Consider the following 22,303-nt stretch of genomic DNA (forward strand, 5'->3'; position numbering starts at 1 on the left):
TTTGGGGCAGCTGCCTAAGTTCTCCAAGCCTCAGTTTCTCTATGTGTAAACTGGGGACCGATTTTGCAATTAATCATTTGGTCCTTCAAAGAATACGTGGCTTGATACACATTGCCTCATCACCTGCTGTCACCCAAAGTGACTTTAGCCAAATAATGGAGCCAGTTTCCTTCTAATATGGAGAACAAAGGATTAGGAGGTTATATTCTAAACTTTTCTCCCATCCAGTATGTGAACAAGTCTGGAAGTCATCCAAGAGGGCAAGACACGGCAAGCCCTTCAGGACAGAGCAAGTACAGATGCAGATCTGGGGAATAAAATGCTTAGGGCAAATGTGGCAATGGACCAGGACATTTCTTTATTCCTCTTACACATCCAAACTACACATTTATTAAAAATAACTAGGGGCGCCTGGGTGGCTCAGTTGGTTGAGCGTCTGACTTCTGCTCAGGTCATGATCTTGCAGTTTGTGGGTTCGAGCCCCACGTCAGGTTCTGTGCTGACAGCTGGGAGCCTGGAGCCTGCTTCCGATTCTCCATCTCCACCCCCCCCCCCCCCAATCTCTGCCCCTCCCACTTCCCCACCCTGCACTGAGCTCTCGCTCTCTCTCAAAATAAATAAAGACTAAAAAAAAATTAAAAATATGTCTGTCTTCTGTGACTACAGATAAGGGTCACTAGCACGTGGAGCTGTATTTCGAGTACGGTCTGCTCCTGCTGGTGACGCCCCACGAGCTTCTGGAGGTCAGCATCAACCGACTGGGGCCCTTAGAAGGGAGGAGAGGCTCAGAGGCCTCTGTGCAGCCGGTGCCCACCCAGCAGCAGAACCGCAGCACTCGGGGACAGCACAACTCCACGGGGACACATTCGTGGGCTCCGCTACGGAGGCCAGCCTCCTGAATTCTCCCCATTGTCACAAGAGGCCAGCTGGTGCAGCGACGCTCCCAGCCCCCAGAGGTGCGGAACAGCTCATGAGGCAGCGAGGCTGAGGAGGAGGAGGAGGAGGAGGAGGAGGAGGAGGAGGAGGAGGAGGAGGAGGCTGGAAGGAGGAAGTAGCAGTTCTAACAGGACAACCTACCAAGTGCCGGGCACGGTGTGAGGATTATTGCTAATACTCATATTAACCTTGCCAGAAAGGTATTAATACCCGCCCCCACTCCTATTAGGTAATTAAGCCTTGGGGACACGGACATACCGAAGGCCATACAACCGTTTTATGGCAAGGTCGAGGGTGGAACGCAGGTTCATTTGACCCCAAACCTGGCGTTGCTCTCGCCACTACATTCACCTTGGAGCTCCCCCACCCTTTTTGGGAAGCTTCCCCATCAACATTTCAACTTTTCTTTAGTATTTCCTAGGGGAACATCTACCTATGAATCTGCCTATTTAGAACCGAAGCCCGAGCTCATCTGAGTGCGCCACGGGCTTCAACGGTGCTTTTCCCAGCAAGCACTAAGACTGCAAAATGCTTTAAAAGCATCATAAACCTGAGTTGTTACACAGGTAATCATGATTTAAAAAAAAAAAAAAGGAAAAAAAAGGAAAAAAAAACCCCTGAGTGTGTACAGTATTAAAATAAATTGATTCCATATAGATTTTTTTATTTTGTAAACTTTCTCGGTGTATCTGCTATTACTCTTCTGGGAGCATTTAGCTTATTTACTCCAAGAATTTTGCTGTTTATCTAATTGTAGCAAACATTTAATTAAACGAACTATCTGCGTGCCACTAATGCTCTGAGCTTGGGAGCTGAGCTGTGTCCCATGACGATGTGGTATCTGTTACGAGGTGTCTCAAAGCCAGAGAAGGTCAGTCAAATTATTAGTGGTTCTAATTAGTTTTCCCACAAGCGGCCATGTTATTTAGACCCAAAACTACGTAGCAAGGGATTTTTTTTTTCTCACCCTTGCCTTTGAAAAGAGCAACAAAAAGCAAAATAGGCTGTGAACTACTTTCTTGAAAAATCCTGGTTCCCGATGCTTCTGCTGTACCTCAACCTGCCTCTTCGAGGAACCGTATTTTCGTTCCCCTGATGTGACGGGAGGCACGTACCGGTGCCGGTGGCCGTGGGGGATTCTATGGACTACAAGGCACATTCACGACTGCTGTCTGCCTCTCTTGCTACAATCTCTTCTCCTAAACGTCAGGGAGGAATGAGGAGGCACGGCCAGGTTCCGTGACTATGAAAGCATGGAGTAAATCGCACCTCTGAGTTTGCCCTGCCCAGAAGCAAAGGAACGGCTGGGGTTTTGTGCTCCCACACTGGTTAGCTGTTGTTTAGAGGTAACCGAAGGGATTGGGGGAACTTAACCTTTCCAGAAGTTTACCGTTCTTGTGCCCCAAGGTGATCCTCCTGTGAAGATCCCCCTCATGAGCCTTTGTCAGCAAAAGTGGGATGGGTACACGGAGCTGGAAGACGGATCCCAGGAGACCCAGGTGAGATGCCTACAGTGTCCTACACAGCATGCATTTGTCACCCAACAAACATATCCTGAGCACCTGCTAAGTGCCAGAGAACTCTCTCCTAAGCATTCCCCTGATAGCCCCTCCAGCCATGTCAACGTAATCTCACAGGTTTTAGCTCCTTGATAATACTTGTTCCTGACTGGAATCTTGTTCCCGTTTACATTCATGCGTGTGTTGTTTATTTCTCTCTACTAGAACTGAAGTATCGTGGGAGTATGAGCGCAAGCTGCCAAGTTCGCCACAGTGGCTGGGAACACCCCTCCCAAGAGGTGACATTTTCCCTAAAAGACCTGAAAGTCAAGGAGGAGCCAGCCATGAATGATGGGGAAGAACATTCAAGGCAGAGGGCAGAGCAAGTGCAAGGGCACTGTGGTGGAAATCTGCTTGCGGTACTGAGGGTACAGGAGGGGGGCTGTGCGAGCAAGAGGGAGGGAACACTTGAGGGGTGCACCAGATAAATAGAGGGCTCTGTCGCCATGGTAGAGTGGCATTTACTCCAGCCACAGTGGGAAGCGTTCAGAGAGAGGCCAACCACTCACCCCTGCCACTCATCATCTTCTGATGACAGGCCTTCTCTCTACCTCTTTCAACCACAGCATATGTCACAGATAAGCTGTTAGGGCCTTTCATGGTTGATTTTCTATTCAGCGGTTTGTTGACGAATGCCAAAAGGATACATGTAGACTTAAGTCAGCAAGACATGCTGGTGAGATTTTATGAAGAGAGACAATTATCCACGTACGCGAGACAGAAAATCTTTGCGAGGCAGCAATCCCCACACTGCTGAGCTTAGCAAGTCAGGATTTGCTTCCTGAACCTAAAATTTCAACGGAAGGCTGCACCCGGTTTACCTCTTTTCTTCCTCTGGGTGCCTTTCTGAACAGCCACTCACACCCGCCCTCCCTTGTGACATTCTAGCAGAGAATGGAGACAGCAGGTGTGATATTGGAAGCACGGCCCCGCCCCGAGAGGGAGGGCTGGAGAGGTGTCTGAGTACAAAGGAGCCGGTGGCGGTGGCGAATGAAAGCCTCTCTGCTCCTTTTGTGCCCTTGAGGAAATTTCAGGTGAGTCAGGAATGCAGACGGTGGGGCTGGCCGGGTACACGGGTACAAAGGCGCTGTTAGTTTGTCTCTGGGCAGGCCTTAGAGATGACTTTCTTTCGTGTCAGAAATGAGAAATCCGGGCGTGGGGGCACATTAGAGACTCAACCAATGCCAGAGAACGGGGACGTCGCTACAGGCTCAGAGCACCCCACTTCCACCCCGCCCAAGTTTCTCCTTGTCCAGGCTCGTAGGTCTCCTCCAACACCACGCGCTGTCTTACGGGGGAGAACTCCAGCCTGAGCTGGAACACAGTGCCACCGTCATCGTTCTCTAAATATGACAGACGACCGTTTGGGGAAACGGTGCTTCCAAATTAGACCCGGAATCTTTTAGATCTGGGAGGGCTAAGCCTCAGGTTCTGTTTCTAAAATTTTTAGAAAGATGCCAATTCAAGTTAAAAGAAAAAAAAAACCCAACCCTCTGGCTTTGTGCTTAGAGTTGATGGGTTTGGATGGGCCCTTCTGAGAAGAGAGCATTTAAGATCAGCCCCTGGGGCAGTGAGGGAAGTAAGGTGACCTTACCTTTTTGTCACTGAGGCCGGTCACTTGGTCCACAAACTCCTCCTGGATCATGAAAGCGGCCAGGTTGGCCGTGTAGCTGGCCAGGAAGATGACGGCGAAGAAGGCCCACACGGACACCATGATCTTGCTGGTGGTACCTTTGGGGTTCTGGACGGGCACGGAGTTGTTGAAACACCAGGCCCCAGAGGAGCCATATAGCTTTTCCAATCGTGAAAGAAGGCCATGGGGTGCTGCGAATAACAGGAAGGACATTCTCAGAACTTTCTCGAAAGGGCAATGCGGCGGCTGCCAGCAATCCTGCCGGGTGCCGGAAGATGGGACCGTCTCACAGTGGTACTTCATTGTCCCAGAACTACAGCCACCACACTCCCTGCATCTTTAAAATGAGCATTTCCCCCACATTTCTATCTAGCTGGATTTTTTTTTTCTGCCACATTTCTTAAAGAAGGCGAAATAAATAATAAAAAAAAAAGGGAGAAAGGAAAAGAAAATGGCCTCTGCAAAATGTGGTTTTAAATTTGGATTCGATTTCCATCTGGGGGAGCCAATCTCCTAATCAGCCTAGCGAGGCTTGCAGAAATGCATGTGTGAGGTCGCTTCAGTTCTCACAGGCCGTGCTACTGGTAAGAACCATGCGGTCCAGTGGGACTGACGTGTGGCAGTCTAATCCAATTGTCCCTCGCAACTGCTCGTGTTCAAACTCAGGACGTAAAGTGTGCACAATATAGGAATTAAACCCAACTTTTCAGTTGTCTGCAATTGGAGACATCAAGGAACCCGAATAACAGCTGAATTCTCCCACCACTTCACAGATGAAAGACATTTGGTTGCAGGTCACGGAAAATGAACTCTGATATCACAGCACTTTTTCTTCCTCGGTGTATCCCCGCAACAGCTACGTGTCCCTTTTAAGATTCTTAAATGTTCTTTGTAGCAATCTTCACTAAAGAGGCAGAACAACATGGCACAATATATTGGGGTGGGGGTGGGATCTACGGGCTGTAAAATGCAAGCCTTTCGGCTTTCATGTCTGTTTTGCACAAGGGGGAGAAAAATCAATTTATGCCCTCATTTCATGGGAAAAAAGGACTTCCTTTAACAGAAGGTTAATTTTTATGTCATTTAAGTAAATGAAGATATGAAAAAATGATCTACTCAGACTTCGGTTGGCAACAGCAGCAGAGTGGGCAATAAATAAAGTAGCAGAAGTGAATCATTGACGGGTGGTATGAAGTTCTGGGCAGGGAGCCTGGGAGAAGCAGGCTTTCTGCACACTGGAGGCCAAACCCAGGCTGCAGCAATATTTATAATAACCCTATACAGCACATCAAAGGGAAGGCAATTAATTTTGTTATTCTCAATCTCAAGCGCTTCTGTTTCTCTTTGCCTAGTTTTATAATCTTCTGGACTTATTCCCAAGATGCCAAGAAGTCTTAGGAAAAAAAAATAATAATTAGAGTCAATCAGTTAACTTCACGAACTACTTAATTTTATTAGGGAATGAGGCTGACCAGAAGTGATGGCTATTGGGAATCAGAATAGGCAGCTGCAGGGTTTCTGTCCAAGACTTTTGTGAACTCCTGATTCACGAATACTATTACGGAGCCGGACATAAAACCCTCCCCATAACGTGCCGGGAAATGTAACAGAAAGCCATTTTGCACAAAGAAACCTGTAGCTGTCATGTCTGGAGTTTCCACAAGCAGATGAGCAGGAAACAAAAAGCCTCGAGGCGACGGAAGGGCTGGGGAGTTTGCTTGCTCAATTCCTTGCTTTACAATAGTCTTCCAAGTGTGAGCTTTGGCCAGAGAAGGAGTTGTTGCATGTGATGGCCTCTGGATTGTTTTTTGTCTTGAAAGATATATACCTGATTATCCACTAATCTCCAGCCAAGTCCAAACCACTGTAATCCTTTCTCTCAGAAAACTAGCACCTTCCTTCCACTCCTGCCTGCCCTTCTCATTATCCCAAGAGAGCAGCCCCCGTGATCCTCCTACGCTGTACATGCTTCGTCCCGCCTTTCCCGCCATCTTGTATCACTGTCCACCGCTCTCACTCACGTCTTTTCTGTTTCATCCAGATTGATTCACCGTCAAGGTCTTTCTTTGTATTTGCTGTTCCATCTGCACAAAATGCTTGTCCCTCCATTTTTCACATGACTTCTCGTTCCTTCGGGTCCTCAGCTCCAATGTCCTGTCTTCCGGAAGTTCTTCCCTGCTAGGCCATCTTATCTAAAGCAGTGCCCCCACCCGTCACCTCACTTTGTCTTTTACTCCCCTTCTCTTGACACTTATTACCATCTGTGATTATTAATGTTACGTGTTCATGTGTTATCTTCACAAGTAAATTCTCAGCTCCCTGGCAGGGGGAGGGGGGAAATCAGGAAGTCTCCACCCAGATTATCATGTTGTCCCTCTGTGCTAGCACAGTGCCTGGGACATGGTACCTCCTCAATAAATACTCGTCAGAGAAATGCGTGAATTCACAAAACAGCACAAACTTTGATTCTATGAATGTAACTACAGACTCCACGGTGGTGCGATCACTCCCAGAAAACCCTCCCAGACCCCACTCTGTTGGAACCTCTGTACTGGTTACTTACGTTGCCATTTTAGTGGAGGCTGGTGATTCTCCCATTTAAAACACAATTTATGATTACTTACGGCATTTTCACTATGTTAGCTTGACTGGAGATGGTTCATGCAGTTACCACCACTCTTCAGTGGTTAAGAAGTGGGAGGATTTCAAGAAAAACTAAGTTCCTAGCAGATTCCCATGACCTGCTGACTGTTTCCAATAGTGAATCTTCCGGATAAGAATATGTGGCAAGTTGAAGCACCCTGATTTTGAATGGCTGTATGCCTACTGTCTTCCACCAACCTAAGTCTTTTTCAGGAAAGGGATTTGGTCCAAGCAGCCTTCCCGAGGCCATCCACTTAGAACGTGCTGTGCACTGAGGAAGAGTCACTCAGAGTGATGTAATGTGTTATGTCTCTAACATGAATATTGGTTTGCACAGGGGCCTCTTAATAAGTTATAGCCAATGAATGTCTCCCAGTGCGATTTTCTATCTACTGATGGCAGCTTTATCAAGTACAATGCACTAAGGTCAGGCACTATCAAGAGGAAATGTAATTCTTTGGGGGAAAATACCACTTTATAACTATTTTTACCGTCAAATGAATTCAAGTGTGATTCAGTAGTCTGGAGAATGTTCTTAAACTAGTATCATAAAAGCCATTTCCTCTGCCTGGACTGAAGTCGAGACTCAAAACAACCTGAACATTTCTTCTGACACAGATTTTAAATGTTAATTGCCAGAAAACTTCTTCAAATCTACTTTCTCAACAAATCGCCAGTGGTTTCCACCTAACGGCGACAGACTGCCACAGGATAACACGATTAAAAGTGTTCCGTTTTGTTTGATCCCCTCTTTAGTTGAAGCAAATAACCTGTAAGTGTACAGGGTTACCAGTAGCATCGGTGACCTGGCACCGTTCATGGAACCCAAGAGCAAGCCCACACAGGAGGATGTGCTCTCCACCTGAAATCTTTGTCGAAAGTCAATGAAACAGGGTCAGTGTGAGGGAGGTCTCACCTTTCCCTTTGGCTAAGCTCCTGTTGTATCCAACGGGACTGAAGTACTCGAAGACGAAAACAGCTATGGCGGACACGATAAGCAGCATCACAAACATCATCACCCACACGGAGGCGCTGAACGGTTCTGCGGATGAACAGGCCAGAGGAGTGGAACACGGTCAGTTTGCGGATCTCACAACCAGGGCCAGCGGGAAGCCCAGAGGTCCGTTGGCAGGCTCACCCCTCCCTCATGAGCATCTGATCATTCAAAAGAAGCTATGAATCCCTGTCGGTTCATACGTCTCCACCCTTCTTCATGCTGCAGAACATTTGAGGCATTTTACAAGACTGTACATAACAGGGTAAAAATAGAGAAGAGCATAGGACATCGTCCAAATCGGGTCAAGGAAAGTAAAAACAAACGGGAAAAAGAATGCAAATAGAGAGTTCGTCGGGTCCGATAGGATTATAGCATCATCCTGGGGACCAATGCTATGGGGAAGCAAGACCCGGCCCAAAGAGTCAATTCTAAGGCTTCTGCTGACCAGCATGGGTTTTATTCTTATTTTCACTTGGATTATTACATGCTGGAGGGACGATGTGTGGGGAATTCCAGAAGGAAAGGGCACACTACGACCTGGTAGAAAAGGATCGTAAAATCAGGGGGCTGACAGCAATCAATATTGGAAGGTCAACGTCCTGCCACCACTGCTCGGACTACCACACTCTCCTCTCTGCCGTCTGCTCCAGACAGATGAGATCTCTACAATTTTAAAATCTTGTTGATGCTGTAAATGGGCTTGAATGCATTTGAAAAGTCAACTGAGGATATCATATTCGCATGGTAATTGGGTGAAAAAAAGCATTGCTCAAAGAAGAGAGACAATGAAGGAGTATTTGGAGAGATGGTAATTTCCCCTAAAAGTAGTTTACATCAGCTCATTTTCATATGGATGTCTCAGAAGGGCAGGCCAAGTCACAAGGTTCTAAATCTTAGAATGCTCTAGAAAGTTAAGAGATTTTATGTAAAATGAATTAACGCTTATATTCAGTCTGATTGAGGATATGAAATGGGCTGAATGGAGCCATTGTATTCACACAGGTCACAGATTTGCTAGAAAATCAACACAGACAAAAATTTTGGAAAATGAACATATCTCCACCTAATGCATCATTGGGAAGAAACTGCCCTTGGGTACCAATAAGTTATAATCCTTTTCATCACAAGCAAACATTTTCTGAGGGTAAAATATAAGAAGCCCAATAACACCCTGAATAGTAGGCATTTTATTATTTTTAAATTGTTTTTCTGATTGAAGCTGGTAATAATCATAAAGAACTAGGCTGGTAGCAAGCCACTCTATCATTAAAGCCTGTGACTACCTAACACAGCTAGGGGTCATCATAAATTCCAGTTTAATGAGCTTACTATATAACAAGAAACTAATACGTCCGAATCTTTAACTACATGGATAATTTAAAAACTGGCAGGAATGCTTTGCAATGCAGTTTCCATGGTGCAGATATGTTAAAAGGATCAGGTACCAGCACAGGCTACTTAGGTTAAATAACACATGGTGAGTTGGAAGAAATCAATGAGGTTGCAACCATGATATATCTTAGTTGAAATTAGCTTGGGTAATAACAATATTATATCCCTGAAATCATTGCAATTGGGTATTGAGGTGTGCCCAAAAGGGAGAAGAAATAAAGAAAATAATTAGGAGATTAAACACACTCAATATTCAAGAAGAGAAAATGGTGAACTAATTCTCCAAGCTGGGTATGTTAACGGCATGGTGCGTCTGACGGGAGGAGGGTCACCATGATGAGTAAAAGAGCACAATACAGCGGAAAGCACTTGATGGTGTGTGATGTTTGCTGTGCACACACACACACAGTACATCCAGTGGAAGCGCTATTTGATTCCGCGGGTAAAGCCAGAACCAGCAGTGGCAATGGCGGGTAGCGGTGTGCTGTTCGTGGTCCTGAAAAAGGTGTCCTGGTTTCAAACATGCGCGTTTATTCATCGGATAACTTCACTGCCAGTGCAGGTGGCAGTGACATGATACAACATATTAGGGGCCATCCTTACTGAATACTTCACGCACATGGCTTCATTTGGCAGTTGATGCATCCTAATGCTGACACTAACTGTTCCAAAAATAAGGTGGAGGCCTGATCAAGCAACTGATCCCAGACGTTTCCCCACTTGGAAGCGACACCTGCCCCTTGGCTCGTGAGCATGGCAGGAGATAAAGGATCCTGCTATAGTGTTCTGGTTTTAAAAAAGTTTTTTTTTTTTAATGTTTATTAAAAAAAATTTTTTTTTAAATGTTTGTTTATTTTTGAGATGGACAGAGACAGAGGATGAGCGGGGAGGGGCAGATAGCGAGGGAGACACAGAAGCAGAAGCAGGCTCCAGGCTCTGAGCTGTCAGCACAGAGCCCGACGTGGGGCTTGAACCCACAAACCGCGAGGTTCATGACCTGAGCTGAAGTAGGCTGCTAACCGACTGAGCCACCTAGGCGCCCCCAGTGTTCTGGTTTTGATAAGTTAGGTGCCTATGAAGTGCCTTAAGGATTGCTGTTAATACACCACCGCCACCACCACCACCACAACATAAAAGCACTGGAATAATGGTGAAGCACCATCTATAGTGTCTAAGGAATGACCCAGAAACATTTGGGATAGCTCCTGATACATCCTCGACTGGCTTAAAACAGATTCAACATTTGTCCGTGAAGCTGGCTTCCATCTAGGAGGCTCCAGATCAGCATTTCTTTGGCTCAAACAATCCAACCTGCTTGGAAAGTCTTTGGAAAGTAAATGAATGGAAATACTGCACCAGAGGCCACCTCTGTCCTTGAAGAGTGGCTGGTTACGTTTGCACACAAAGCCTGGGAGGCTTTACCTGCAAGCGTTTTCCGACGTGAGTTAATGGAGTTAGCGGAGAATGAGAGGACAGGAAGTAATGAAGAGCAGTGCAATCAGATTTTGAATGTTTGGGCTCTTCCAGAAGACTGAGCCAGTGAATGGAAAAATGTAGCTTAGCATGGCTCATTATGACTTTCAAAACCTGCAGATAATGGCCGTAATAAGGGGGTGCACAGTGAATCGAACAGGGATGTAATTTAGTGACTAGAAAACATATTAAGCCTACTGTGTAAAACTGCTTTGAAAATAGTTTCCTCTGGCTGCAATTTATTTTACTTTATTTTTAAAGATACAGGAGGAAGAATAAGGCGGGGCAGGTAGGAGGCTTGGCTAAACTTAGCAAAAATGCTTGACTTTTATGGAAATGTTCAACTAATGCAGGTAAGATAGAAATCTAGGTGAAACTGGGTGAGGCCAGATTTGATATCAGCAACCCATTTCTTTTTTTTTTTTTTTATGAGACAAGCCAGTTGTTGGCATTTTTTTTCTTCTCTGATTGAATTGGAAAAAACGTTCTCTCACTATGTCACTATGGAGGTATGTCAACAACTGTGAAAGGAAACACATGTCTTTCCATTCTTTCCATGAACTCACTTCCTCCAACCTTTTCTTAACCCCCAGGGCAAAGAGCTCCGTTACAGAGTCTGCCAGGTAATGGGAGATGGTGATAAGCAGTGGCTTGTGCATGAGGGTCTCCCGATCATCGTTAAGATTCTGCCCGTGTGTCTCTATCGGGCGGCTGCATTTCTCCTGGTGTAGTGAGGCTCTGTTGTTAAGATATGGGTCCATTATCCATATCAGACAAAGGCACAAAAGGAACATAATGAGGTGTGTGTGTGTCAAGGTCCATGTTACTCCAACAAAGGTTAGGAGAATGGAAGCAAGGAGTGCAAAATCAAATCCAGGGAGTGGTAAGGATTTCAACAGCTTAAATGGATTATCAGAAACGAAAATGGCAAATCCATAGGTCTCTGTGAGTGAGGCGGCACCCCAAAATCCTGTTAGCCAGTGTTCCACTGAAGGGAATGAAACACAGACGGTTTCACCGGATGCACCATGACATATAAAGAAGATGGTGGACAAGTAAGACTATGGGCTTGGAGCCCAGTGTCCACAGACTGGCTCTCGTCTGCAAGTTTAGCTCTCTACCAGACAAGGGGGTGTGTGTGTGTGTGTGTGTGTGTGTGTGTGTGTGTGTGTGTGTCTGGAAAAATGTAACAAATTTCAGTGACTTTAATAGTTCCCTCTGTCATGCAGTTTGCTTTTGGGGTCAATGTTCAATTTCACCTTCCCAAATCTGGGACAAACCCACTGATGGGGGTGCCAAGGAAAAGGGAATTTAAATCCCACCATCTCCAAGATAGCTACTGTCAAAAACCACTGATGGTAACCAAACACTCCACACAATACCATCCTTTAAAGAAAAAAAAAATAACACTGGGTATGTCCACGCAGTTTCTACACCTGTAGCCAGGCTACTTAATGCACAAATACTGACACTGCTAAGGAAAACAAGATAGAAAATAGAGATCTACCTTGCTCTAAGACAAACCAAAACAAAAACACAACACAAATGACAAAAAGCAAACAAAACAAAACAAAACTTATGTTCAAAACATACATTTATGGAATAGTTAAGAGTAAGGAATTTCCTCCCTTCCAAACCATTCAGCTTGAAGGACAGTCACATTTAAAATACGATTCCATTAATTTTCAATCAGTGTATGCTCTTCCAGCTACTTCTATTTTGTTTATCAGAGTGCTGGTATAAATCACGGCACGTTCATCATTATTTCACCTTTACAGCCAGTAAATAACGGCTGTCACATCAGCGAGGGGTGGAAGATGGGAATGAGGATACCATATAAAGGCTTATGGGCTGATTTAAATGAACTACGGACAGAAGATTTATTTTTTAAATGTTTTCAAGGCTCTAAGACATATATCTACTAATCTACATTGCACACAATCAAGACCAGTATCTGAATACATGCTTGTATTTTCAGCCAATAGTTCCAAGTTAGAGATAAATGAAAGATGTTAATGGGGTGAACAGGGGGGATGTGAATTGGGATCATTAAAATATGACACACTTTGGGGGCGCCTGGGTGGCTCAGCTGGTTGAGAGTCTGACTTCAGCTCAGGTCATGATCTCACAGTTCGTGGCTTCGCGCCCCGCGTCAGGCTCTGGGCTAACAGCTCAGAGCCTGGAGCCCTGCTTCAGGTTCTCTGTCTCCCTCTCTCTGCCCCTCCCACATTCACGCTCTGTCTCTGTCTCTCCTTCTCAAAAATAAACCTAAGAAAAAGAAACACACCAAATACGACACACTCTGGAACACACTGATGTTGTTAAATGGAAGTGAGCAAGGTCCTCCTTGGTTCCATCCTTTGAGCCAACAAGACAAATACCTATAATTCCTTATAGGTAAATGGCACGCGACCATGGCGTTCACATACCTAGAAAAGCAGAAGGTGAGACCGTGCCGTGCTTCTTGAAACCATGACGCTGATCCCCGTCTCCACGAAGGGCACAGAGAAGTCCACCACCTCAGAACGCTCCTCATTGATGGTGAGCGAGCCGACCGCCATGACCGCCCGTTGATAGACCACCTGCACACGAGGCAAAGGAGCACAGCGCCTTTATTCCTCCTTCCCACCGCCCCTGAGCACTGCGGGCCCCAGTCTGGATGACAGCCCTAGGGGGAGGAAGACCACTTACCTCACCGCTCATTCCGTTCCACACGTTGTTAACTTTCTTGCCGTGCTTCCCGTTGGTCACCAGGTAGAGGTCATAGGTGAACTTCACGGTACGGGAGAGCTTCTTCAGGATATCGATGCAGAACCCCCTTGCAGCACTTTTTAACATTCATCCCCTCGTTAGTTGAATTGCTGTAGGAAAACACCGCGAGACCGTAGAATATTAGCGCCGGAAGATTTGTTGGCAGTCATTACCTATACGCTTCCACTATATCCATGTGGGAAATAGAGGCTCAAAAATGAGAACGTGGCTTTTCCAAGGACATGCAGTAGTTTACAACAGCACAGGTAGAAGGTGTTCTTAAGGATGAGCGTAACCATGACAATGGCTAACTTTTATTGAGTGATTATTATTTGTACCATGTACCATGCTTTCTACTAATTGTTGGATTACCCTTCATGACATTTCTCTTAGGTAGTATTTGTCTCCCCCATTACACTGATAAGAGTTACTGCCTCTTATTCTTTTTTAAAATTTTTTAACGCTTAATTTTTGAGAGAGATAGAAAGGGGGAGGGAGGGAGAGAGAGAGAGAGACAGAGAGAGAGAGAGAAACATAGCGTGAGCAGGGAAAGGACAGAGAGGCATAGAGGGAGACACAGAATCCGAAGCAGGCTCCAGGCTCTGAGCTCTTAGCACAGAGCCTGACACGGGGCTCACACTCACACCCTGTGAGATCATGACCTGAGCTGAAGTCAGACACTTAACTGACTTATAAGAATAAGTTTATAACACATACAACATTCAGATCATGACCTGAGCTGAAGTCAGACACTTAACTGACTTATAAGAATAAGTTTATAACACATACAACCTCTTTTGACCAGAGTTCAGTAACATGACCTAAGCCACACTATAAACGCTTACAGGAAAAGAGAAGAAGGAAGGAAGACATAAAACTCTCAGTGGGAGGAGAGTTTGCTTTATCCTACCACTGCAGATAAAGGTTTGCAACCAAAGAGAAGAAATAACGGTTGCCTTACGTAGGAAGGGGCACTTTCCTTACTGAGGAAAACTTGGCTGAGAATCAGAAGACTTGGGGTCCACCTTGTGCCTGAGTCCACGGACTTAATGTGTCTTGATAGAGTCATCTGTCAAATGCGGGCTCGTTCATTTCATTTTCCCTCCCTCCCTACATAGCAGGAGTGTAAAAGGTGACATACTAAATAGCAGTGTCCTTGATCAGGAAAAAGCCCTGTTAAAATACACAGGGTACTGCTTTCTTAAAAGCTATCATCCAACTACCAAGGTGACATATGTTGCTTTGCACCAGCCACCTTGCTTTATTAACCTGGCCGAGTCATATTCAAAGGACACCCATACAAATCAGAAATGCCTTAAAAAAGGAAGGAAACAGGGTTTTCCCAGTTAGACAGTTCGTGTAGGACGATGAACAGCTCTCTGGGCAATACACTTGGGCTATCTTGTGATGGGGCATCCCATTGGCTCAGCTCTCTGACTTATGCATGTCACGATATACGTGCTCTGTCTGAATATTCTGTTGCTGGCTCATCTACACAGCAGACTGTTACCTAAGCACCACAGTGATGTTTGTGGAAATCCAACATCACAATAGGAAATCACTTCCATTCCATATCATAGAAAAAAAAGTAGGTTACACAGTGATGTATACAGAACAGTCCTGGCTATATAAAAACAGATGAGCTTATAAACCATATCTGGATGGAAAAAACAATGAAATATGAAGCAAAGCTATTTTTGAATGGCGAGAAATAACTTTTTCTCTTTTTCATATTTTTAGTCCTCCCCCCCCCAAGAACAACTGCAGTGAGTATATACTACATATATAATCAGATATACACATACATCAAGCACCATTGATGCATATCTTTGTCCATGAACATGGGTTCTTTTGACAATGTGACTTTGAGTAATGGAAGCGGGTTGCAAAATGCCATAAACATGATAGAAATGTGTCCTAGGTACATTAAATCAATGGCATGTCCAAATAACAATTTCTGCTGGGTATTGATCTGTGGCTCTTTGAAAAACATGGTCAGATCCAATTCTCTTTTTCTTCCTGGCCACCATGGCCATGCATCAATGCTTCTTCTCCTCCCTCTTCCCACCTGTGTCTCCTTCTCTCTCTTCCCCCTCTCTTCGTCTATCATAGGGTCTTCCTTCCCTGGTCAGGATTCCTGGGAGAGTCTGGGACAGGAGTTATGAATGCCCCAGGCTTAAGATTCAGGGTCACAGGCATACGGTGGTATTCTTTGGCATTGCTGGGAACCTCGGCCAGTTAATGAGTTAATTATCCCACCTATGTCTCCTAATACTAGGTATATTTATAGATACCCATGGTCATTAATGCATTTTCACCCAACAAGCACCCACTGAGTACCTACTGTGTATAAGACATGGAATTAAACCCTAAGGACACAGGGTGAAAAAGACACATGCAGCGAATGCAACAGATGAATTTATCATGGGGATTCTGGAAACACAGACCCGCTTGTAAGTAGAAATTTTCAATTGGTTCCCATCACAGCCCTTGTATACGTGCGTGGGGGGGGGGGCGTGACTTAACTACACAGCCATCTAAAAAATGTGCCCAATGCAATCTTTCCCTGCTCCCCACCCTCATCCAAAGAAAGGATGACCCATAGAAGCCAATGTGGGGAAAGGGATCCAATGAGTGACCCAGCTCTCCAGTCTGCAGTTTCCCAGTGTGGCGAGTGGACAGGATCACAGCCATGCAAGTCAGATGGAGCCATTTTTCAGGTCCTAGGTTTGCCCCTAACAACCAGGAAGATGCAGATAAGTCTCCTCACTCGTAAGCCTCAGTTTACTGCAAAGTGAAAAGGTGAGGGCTTACCTTGTGGGATAGTTGGGAAGATGAAAACAAATATGCAAAGTGCCTCTCAGGTAAGTGCTTAAGAATACATATCCTCTCTTCTTACCAACAATTTGACAGTTTGGGGATTCACTGGCAGTATGGCCGTTTTTTCCCCAAAATATCAAGCCAGCTAATTTTTCCTCAATTCTCTCTTTATGCCCTAACACCCAACTAACAGATGAAAAGAAACGCTTGGTTTCTCAGCTCATTTCCTGTCACCTATGTTTTTAGAAGATTGATTTGTGTCCTCAAGACCCCACCATTTGCCAGAAGTGAGAGACAAACGCTTTACCCTGGGAGATTATCACCCAGAAAAAATATAATCATGTTACCTCACAGAATCCTTCTTAGAACCAACCGGCCTGCCTCAGAGATATTACCTTAGGAAGGCAATTGATCTGCTATGTGTTAATGTTGGGACGAACGGGTCCCAGTAATTGTCTATGGCTTTCAGACACTTCGATTTCACCTCGATGTTCAGTAAACTTGTCCTGTCGCCAAGTGGGAAAAGGGAAGCCGCAAGCTGCCACCTCCCACAGGAACCAAAAAGGTGAATTTGAACCTGTTAATCTGTTTATATTGTCCGGTAAAAAAAAAGTCAGTTCTATTAAAGAGAGTAATTCATTGGGGGGTTCATTTTCTCCATACGAATGTGGCTCAGGACTCGGTGACCTACCGTCGTCAACTCCAAGGCTCTGATTTTAAAGATTTGAAGCTCCTGTTATTGACTGTGGATCCCAAGAGGCCCTACTGGATTGGCCCTACTGAGACAAAGCAGGCATTGCTGTCATAAAGGGGGTGCCCTACTGAGGTTACAGTCTTGGCCTCACACCCAACACTCTGCCTTCTCCATCGGACCACGTTGTACTCCAGGAACACCTGTCCAAATCAAAATCTCCTGGGACAACGTTCCCACATTTACCCCTTCCATCTCCCCCCCGACCCCCCTGCCAGCTCATCACTCTCTAGCCCTGCACTGGGCTTCCTTCTGTTGCCCAAACTTGCTAATCTCTCTCCTCCCTCGGGGACTTTGCAGCTGCTGTTCCCTGTACCTGGAAGGCTCCTCCCCGCCAGCCCCCCAGCTTTTTCACACGTTCGTCATCCTTTTCTGGGTCATCTTGCATCTCACCTCAAGTTAGTCTCTTATCACACCGCCTTATTTATATCCTTCACCAGGCGTATCGTAACACGAATCTGTCCTTCCTTTCCGGGCTGACTTGTTTTTGAGCTGTGTACACGCTATACCGTAAGATCCCGTCCTTTGTCGTCCCAGCTCAGCACAGCTCTATGCCTCACACAAGAACTGTGCTTCAAGTATATTTATTTATTGACTAATCTATTCAGAATTTTAACTCCAAAGAAGCTTCTCGTTGATAAAAAAAATTTTTTTCCCTCCAAACCAGAATCTGCCTTCATATACATTTAACAATCATATTAAAAAAAAATCTTTGTCCCCAAGCGCTGAGCCCTGGGGATTTGCACCTTGTGTAATGAAGGCTTCGGTCAGAATCTGCAGAGTGGGACAAAAAGTATCCAGGTGCTCATCTGTTCAATCATTATCAACATTACCGTGTCATGTTTTGTGGGTCCCTGGCTGTACAAAGACTAAGAAGCCATGTTTCCTGTATTTAGGCAGCTTACCCTCCAGGGAGAAGGACAACTATAAGCCATAAAATCGGGTGATAAAGAGATCGAGTGGTAGGGACTCCATGTTTGAGTTCCTTCAAATTCATGTGTTGACACTCTCAACTCCAATGTGATGGGGTCAGGAGGTGGGGCCTTTGGGAGGTCATTAGGTCAGAGGGTGAAGGCCTCATGAATGGGATTAGCATCCTTGGAAACAGACACAGGAGACCTTGCTTCTCTTCTGTCCGTTCTCCACCATGTGATGCTACCGTGAGAGGATGGCCTTCTCAAACAGAGGGCCCTGGTTGGACACCTTGACCGTGGACTCCACCCTCCAGAATTATGAGAAGTGTCTGTGTTTAAGCCATGCAGTCTGTGGTGACTTGTCACAGTGCCCTGAACAGACCAAGGTACAGAGAACACTCCGGGTTTCTTTGGAAGGAGGAGGAACAAACCCAACTTGGGGAGGGGAGTGGTTAAGACTTAAAGACACAAGAGAATTATCCAGATGAAGGACACACTCAGAAAATACTCACAGAAATATTCCAATGGTAGGCCTTTCTGTTGGTGAAATCCACCACAAGGGCCGTGTCTTTGTGTTTGCACCAGAAAACTATAACCAGGGCCTTAGACCTGGTCATAAAGCTTTATGCTTCTCCAAAGGGCCTACTATTAGGGAGAACCTACCAGAGCTCTCACAAAAATGGTCAGTTCTTCCTTTGATTGTTAATAAATGAGGAAACGGCCCAGAGGTGATGTGGGCTTGCTGTCGGTGAGCTGGGACACTTCCAGAAGGTCAGTTCCACGCTGATCACATCAAAAGGTCATATGTGAGGGGTACAGCGTATCATGACCTCCACACAGAGGGAAGTTTTCAAAGTTTTTGAAAAGTTTGTGTCTGGGATACATACAAGAGACGGAAGGAAGCAGATGTGCAGGGCTGGAGGAGGGAGCAGCCAGAAAAAATTAAAACATAATTTTTGGGGGGCGCCTGGGTGGCTCAGTCGGTTAAGCTTCCCACTTCGGCTCAGGTCATGATCTTGCGGCTCATGGGTTCAAGCCCCACCTCGGGCTCTGTGCTGACAGCTCAGAGCCTGGAGCCTGCTTTGGCTTCTGTGAATCCCTCTCTCTGCCCCTCCTCTGCTCGCACTCTGTCTCTGTCTCTCTCTCAAAAATAAATAAACATGAAAATTTTTTTTAAGGAAAGACCAAAGGGGAGGATCAGTTGGCAGAGAGGTTAAGGACTGGCAGTGAAGCAGGTTAGACGGCGTCTGGGTCCTAGGTCCTCCATTTACCAAGCTGGATGGCCCTGAACATGTTTCTAATCTGCCCATAACTCAGTTTAAATCTCTAAGACGGGTAATACCACCTACCTGCAATTGCCGTTGCCGGAAGTAAGTGAATGCAGACCAGCTGGCATAGTCCAGCTATTTATCTGAAGTCTTTAAAAAATCTAGTATCACAGGTTATGATGTACTATTATAATAAGCCTATTGTGTATAAATTTACACTATATTACAGATACCACTGTTGTCGATGACACAGGCTGTGTTAAAGGACAGGGCACATCCAACCGACAGCATCCCCGGACTCACTTGATCTTGACGAACTTCCGACACGGCACAGTGTTCCTCACGCACGTCTCGGTCAGCGGGTCGATGTCTTCCACGATGACAAAGGGGGCCTCCTCCAGGGTGACGATGCTCAGATGATTGTCGTCCGGCTCGCAGTCTGAGAAGGACTTGTACCTCGGCCACACGGCATGCCTGAGGCTCAGGCTCTGGTTCTCCCACTTGCCCACCTGCATCAGGAAGGCAAAGGCACACCTGTGATTTCTTGCAGCACCTTCTAGAAAGGCAAGTCCTTCCCCATAAGAGGTCTGGGACAAGAACCCTACCCATCCTGAGGGCTTTTCTGCTATATACTTCAACATACACTTTGGTGTAGATGCTAAGAAAAACAGACATAAAGGAGAAGAAGAATCCTGGACGGCCCCCAGGCCCGCCTCTCCCAGGCTAATTAATACGGCGGTGGTACCCAAGCACTGAGATTGCGAGATCTCCCCAGGAGATTCCAAGGTTCTGGCAGATTTCGGGACCACTGGCGGCGGGAGAACAGCATGGACCTTTAGCATCAGAGAAATCTAGGCTTGGATTCCCACCTCTGCCATGTACCAGCTGCACAACCCTAGTTAAGCTCTGAGTCATTGTGAACCTCTGTGTGTCACCTATAAATAGCACAACTCCACCTACTGTACAAGGATGTTGTGGCAATTAAACAAGGCCGTCTGTGACGAGCAGGCAGCGCAGAGCCCGGCACGTAGTAGGGACTCCACACTTTTTCTTTGAAGTACAGGAGAGAGACAAGGACAGGGAGAAACTTTTAGAAGGTGCCAAAAGAAAGGGTGAGGAGACAGGGAGATGATGCGGGAGAGCTAGAAGGAAGGAGGACGGACAGGAAAGTCAACACAAGGAGGGTGAGGAGGAGAGGAAATGAAGGGCTTCATTTCAACCTCAGATATCGTTCTACTTAAGTTGCAAATTAAGGTGAACTGCTATTAATTCGACCTGGAGAGGAGACTTTCAGCGCTTAGCACCAAGACCCGTCAAAACAGCACTGACCTGTTCCCTCTCTAAGCGGCAGCCGGCATGTTAGTGAAATCAAACTGAAGCCTGTATGTTTTGAACCTTAATTTTATTTGACAGCTTATTGGCATTATTCAGACATGCACCGGGAAGAAGCCGCTCCCGGTATCACGCTTTTTCCTTCTTCCTCTCGCTCCCACACGCAATTGCTTGACACCGCGGGTCACAGCTTCGTTTGTAATATCAACCTCAAGGAAACACCTTGTCTGAGATGCTAAGTGCCAAGTCCAGGCTTGTCTGCATTGACGTGACCTGCTCACCTCCCCTCCTGTAACCTGAGTGTCGCCAGAAACGAATTGCAGGCCCATAAAGAGAATTCAAACACGTCGGACGCCGAAAGGGGTGACGGCGTGGAAGGAGATAAGGCAGGCGGAGCGCCCTCAGATCGCCTCATCATTTGGACTGGAAAATGTTTGCTGCTTAGAGCACAATGTTCCATGCGGCCAATGGCAAAACTGTCCAGCTTCGGTGATACCTTCTGTTTTACGACAGTAGCATAAGCAGTAAGGTAATCTGGGCAAACACACTTGTTCATCTGCCTGTGCTGCTATGTGTAACACAGGCTGGGGAGAATGTTGAGCCCATCACGTTCTTCATTCACTCAACACAGATTTATTGAGCACTGACTATGTCCTGGCACCAGCCAGGAAACAATGATGGATAAACCTATCCATTGGCTGTAGGGCAAAGACGGAACTAATACCAATACATAAGCAAATAGGAGATCTCCAAGCTTTTTCTTTTGGGACAAGTTCCATCAATCCCTTTTCTTTCCACTTCTCTTGGAAAACGCAAACCTTCAAGAGCAGCTGAGTAGTTTAGTTGGTAAGAGAATGGCTTACGGCAGTCAAACAGAACTAAGTGTTGATCCCGGCTTCACCCATGAGCTGGCTTGCCTTGGGAAAGTCACTTAACCTCTCTGAGCTTTATCTGCAAAATGCAGATGGCACCAGGTTATGCCTTTCAGGACTGTGGGGAGCTCTGGATGAGCCAAAATGAACACGAAGCACTGAGCACAGAACTCAGCATGTAACGTACATGGTGGCTGCCACCACGTTTTTATTGTTGTAGTTAGCGTTCAAGACTTGGCTCAATTATCACTAATCGGGAAGGGCATTCCTGCTCTCCCCACTAACACAGAACTTTGCACCTCTCCACGGCAGCTCTTTCATGCCGTCTCATAAGGGTGTCACTTTTGAGCACTCCTGTGTAGGCAGGAAATGTATCAATGTTGCCCGCTACTCTGATCCCCACAAATCCTACAGGGTAAGGATTATTATTCCAACTTTACAGTTCAGAGAACTGAAGCACAGAGACGTTGTGTAACCTGCCCAAACTCAAGCAGCTGGGAAGCGAGGGAACCAGAACCCTACCATGGGGCTGTGTGAATCCAAACGTGCTTCTATTAAGTGATCCGTGGTAACCGTAGTATAGCTCCAAGACCCTTCCTTCCCAGCAGAGACAGCCCCGGATGTCCCAAGAAACATAAATTAACGCAAAGACTGTTTAGCCAGCAGAATCCTTGGTGATGTCATTGACCACATCTTGTCCCCTACACCGTGGAGTCAGACAAAGGTCCCCGCCCAAGGCTGACTGCTGGGGAGAGAGGTGGCGAAGGTTTCCTGGAGTGCAGTAACTCCCCAGATCTCCCTAAGTTAGTCTCTCCCTTCCCATGTCTACGTAAGCACCCACCGGTCAGCCAAGGAGGGTGGGAGCAGGTGGTGGTTGAAAAAACTTGATCAGGGCCGAAGCTGCTGTTTCCATGCTGCCCTACATCTTGAGAGCCCCCTTCTCCTCTGAGTCTGACAGGCTG

General features: G+C 46.1%; 1 protein-coding gene and 1 non-coding gene across 2 annotated transcripts in view; one reads left to right on the plus strand and one right to left on the minus strand.

Moving 5' to 3' along the window:
* Window positions 1-409: 409 nt before the first annotated feature.
* TRNAR-UCU lies at window positions 410-494 on the plus strand. The gene has a single exon. It is a non-coding gene; the product is annotated as a tRNA-Arg (tRNA).
* Window positions 495-13,068: 12,574 nt separating this feature from the next.
* Window positions 13,069-22,303, minus strand: part of LOC115504318 (glutamate receptor ionotropic, NMDA 2A) — an 81,789-nt gene continuing 72,554 nt past the window's right edge. Inside the window, exons 3-5 of the mRNA XM_032591634.1 lie at window positions 19,441-19,646; window positions 13,325-13,494; window positions 13,069-13,215 (exon numbers count right to left, since the gene is read on the minus strand). Coding sequence (XP_032447525.1) covers window positions 13,395-13,494; window positions 19,441-19,646 — 306 coding nt within the window. The 3' untranslated portion in view covers window positions 13,069-13,215; window positions 13,325-13,394. The remainder of the gene's footprint in view (window positions 13,216-13,324; window positions 13,495-19,440; window positions 19,647-22,303) is intronic.

Source organism: Lynx canadensis, chromosome E3 (assembly GCF_007474595.2).
Source record: "Lynx canadensis isolate LIC74 chromosome E3, mLynCan4.pri.v2, whole genome shotgun sequence".
Lineage (NCBI taxonomy): Eukaryota > Metazoa > Chordata > Mammalia > Carnivora > Felidae > Lynx > Lynx canadensis.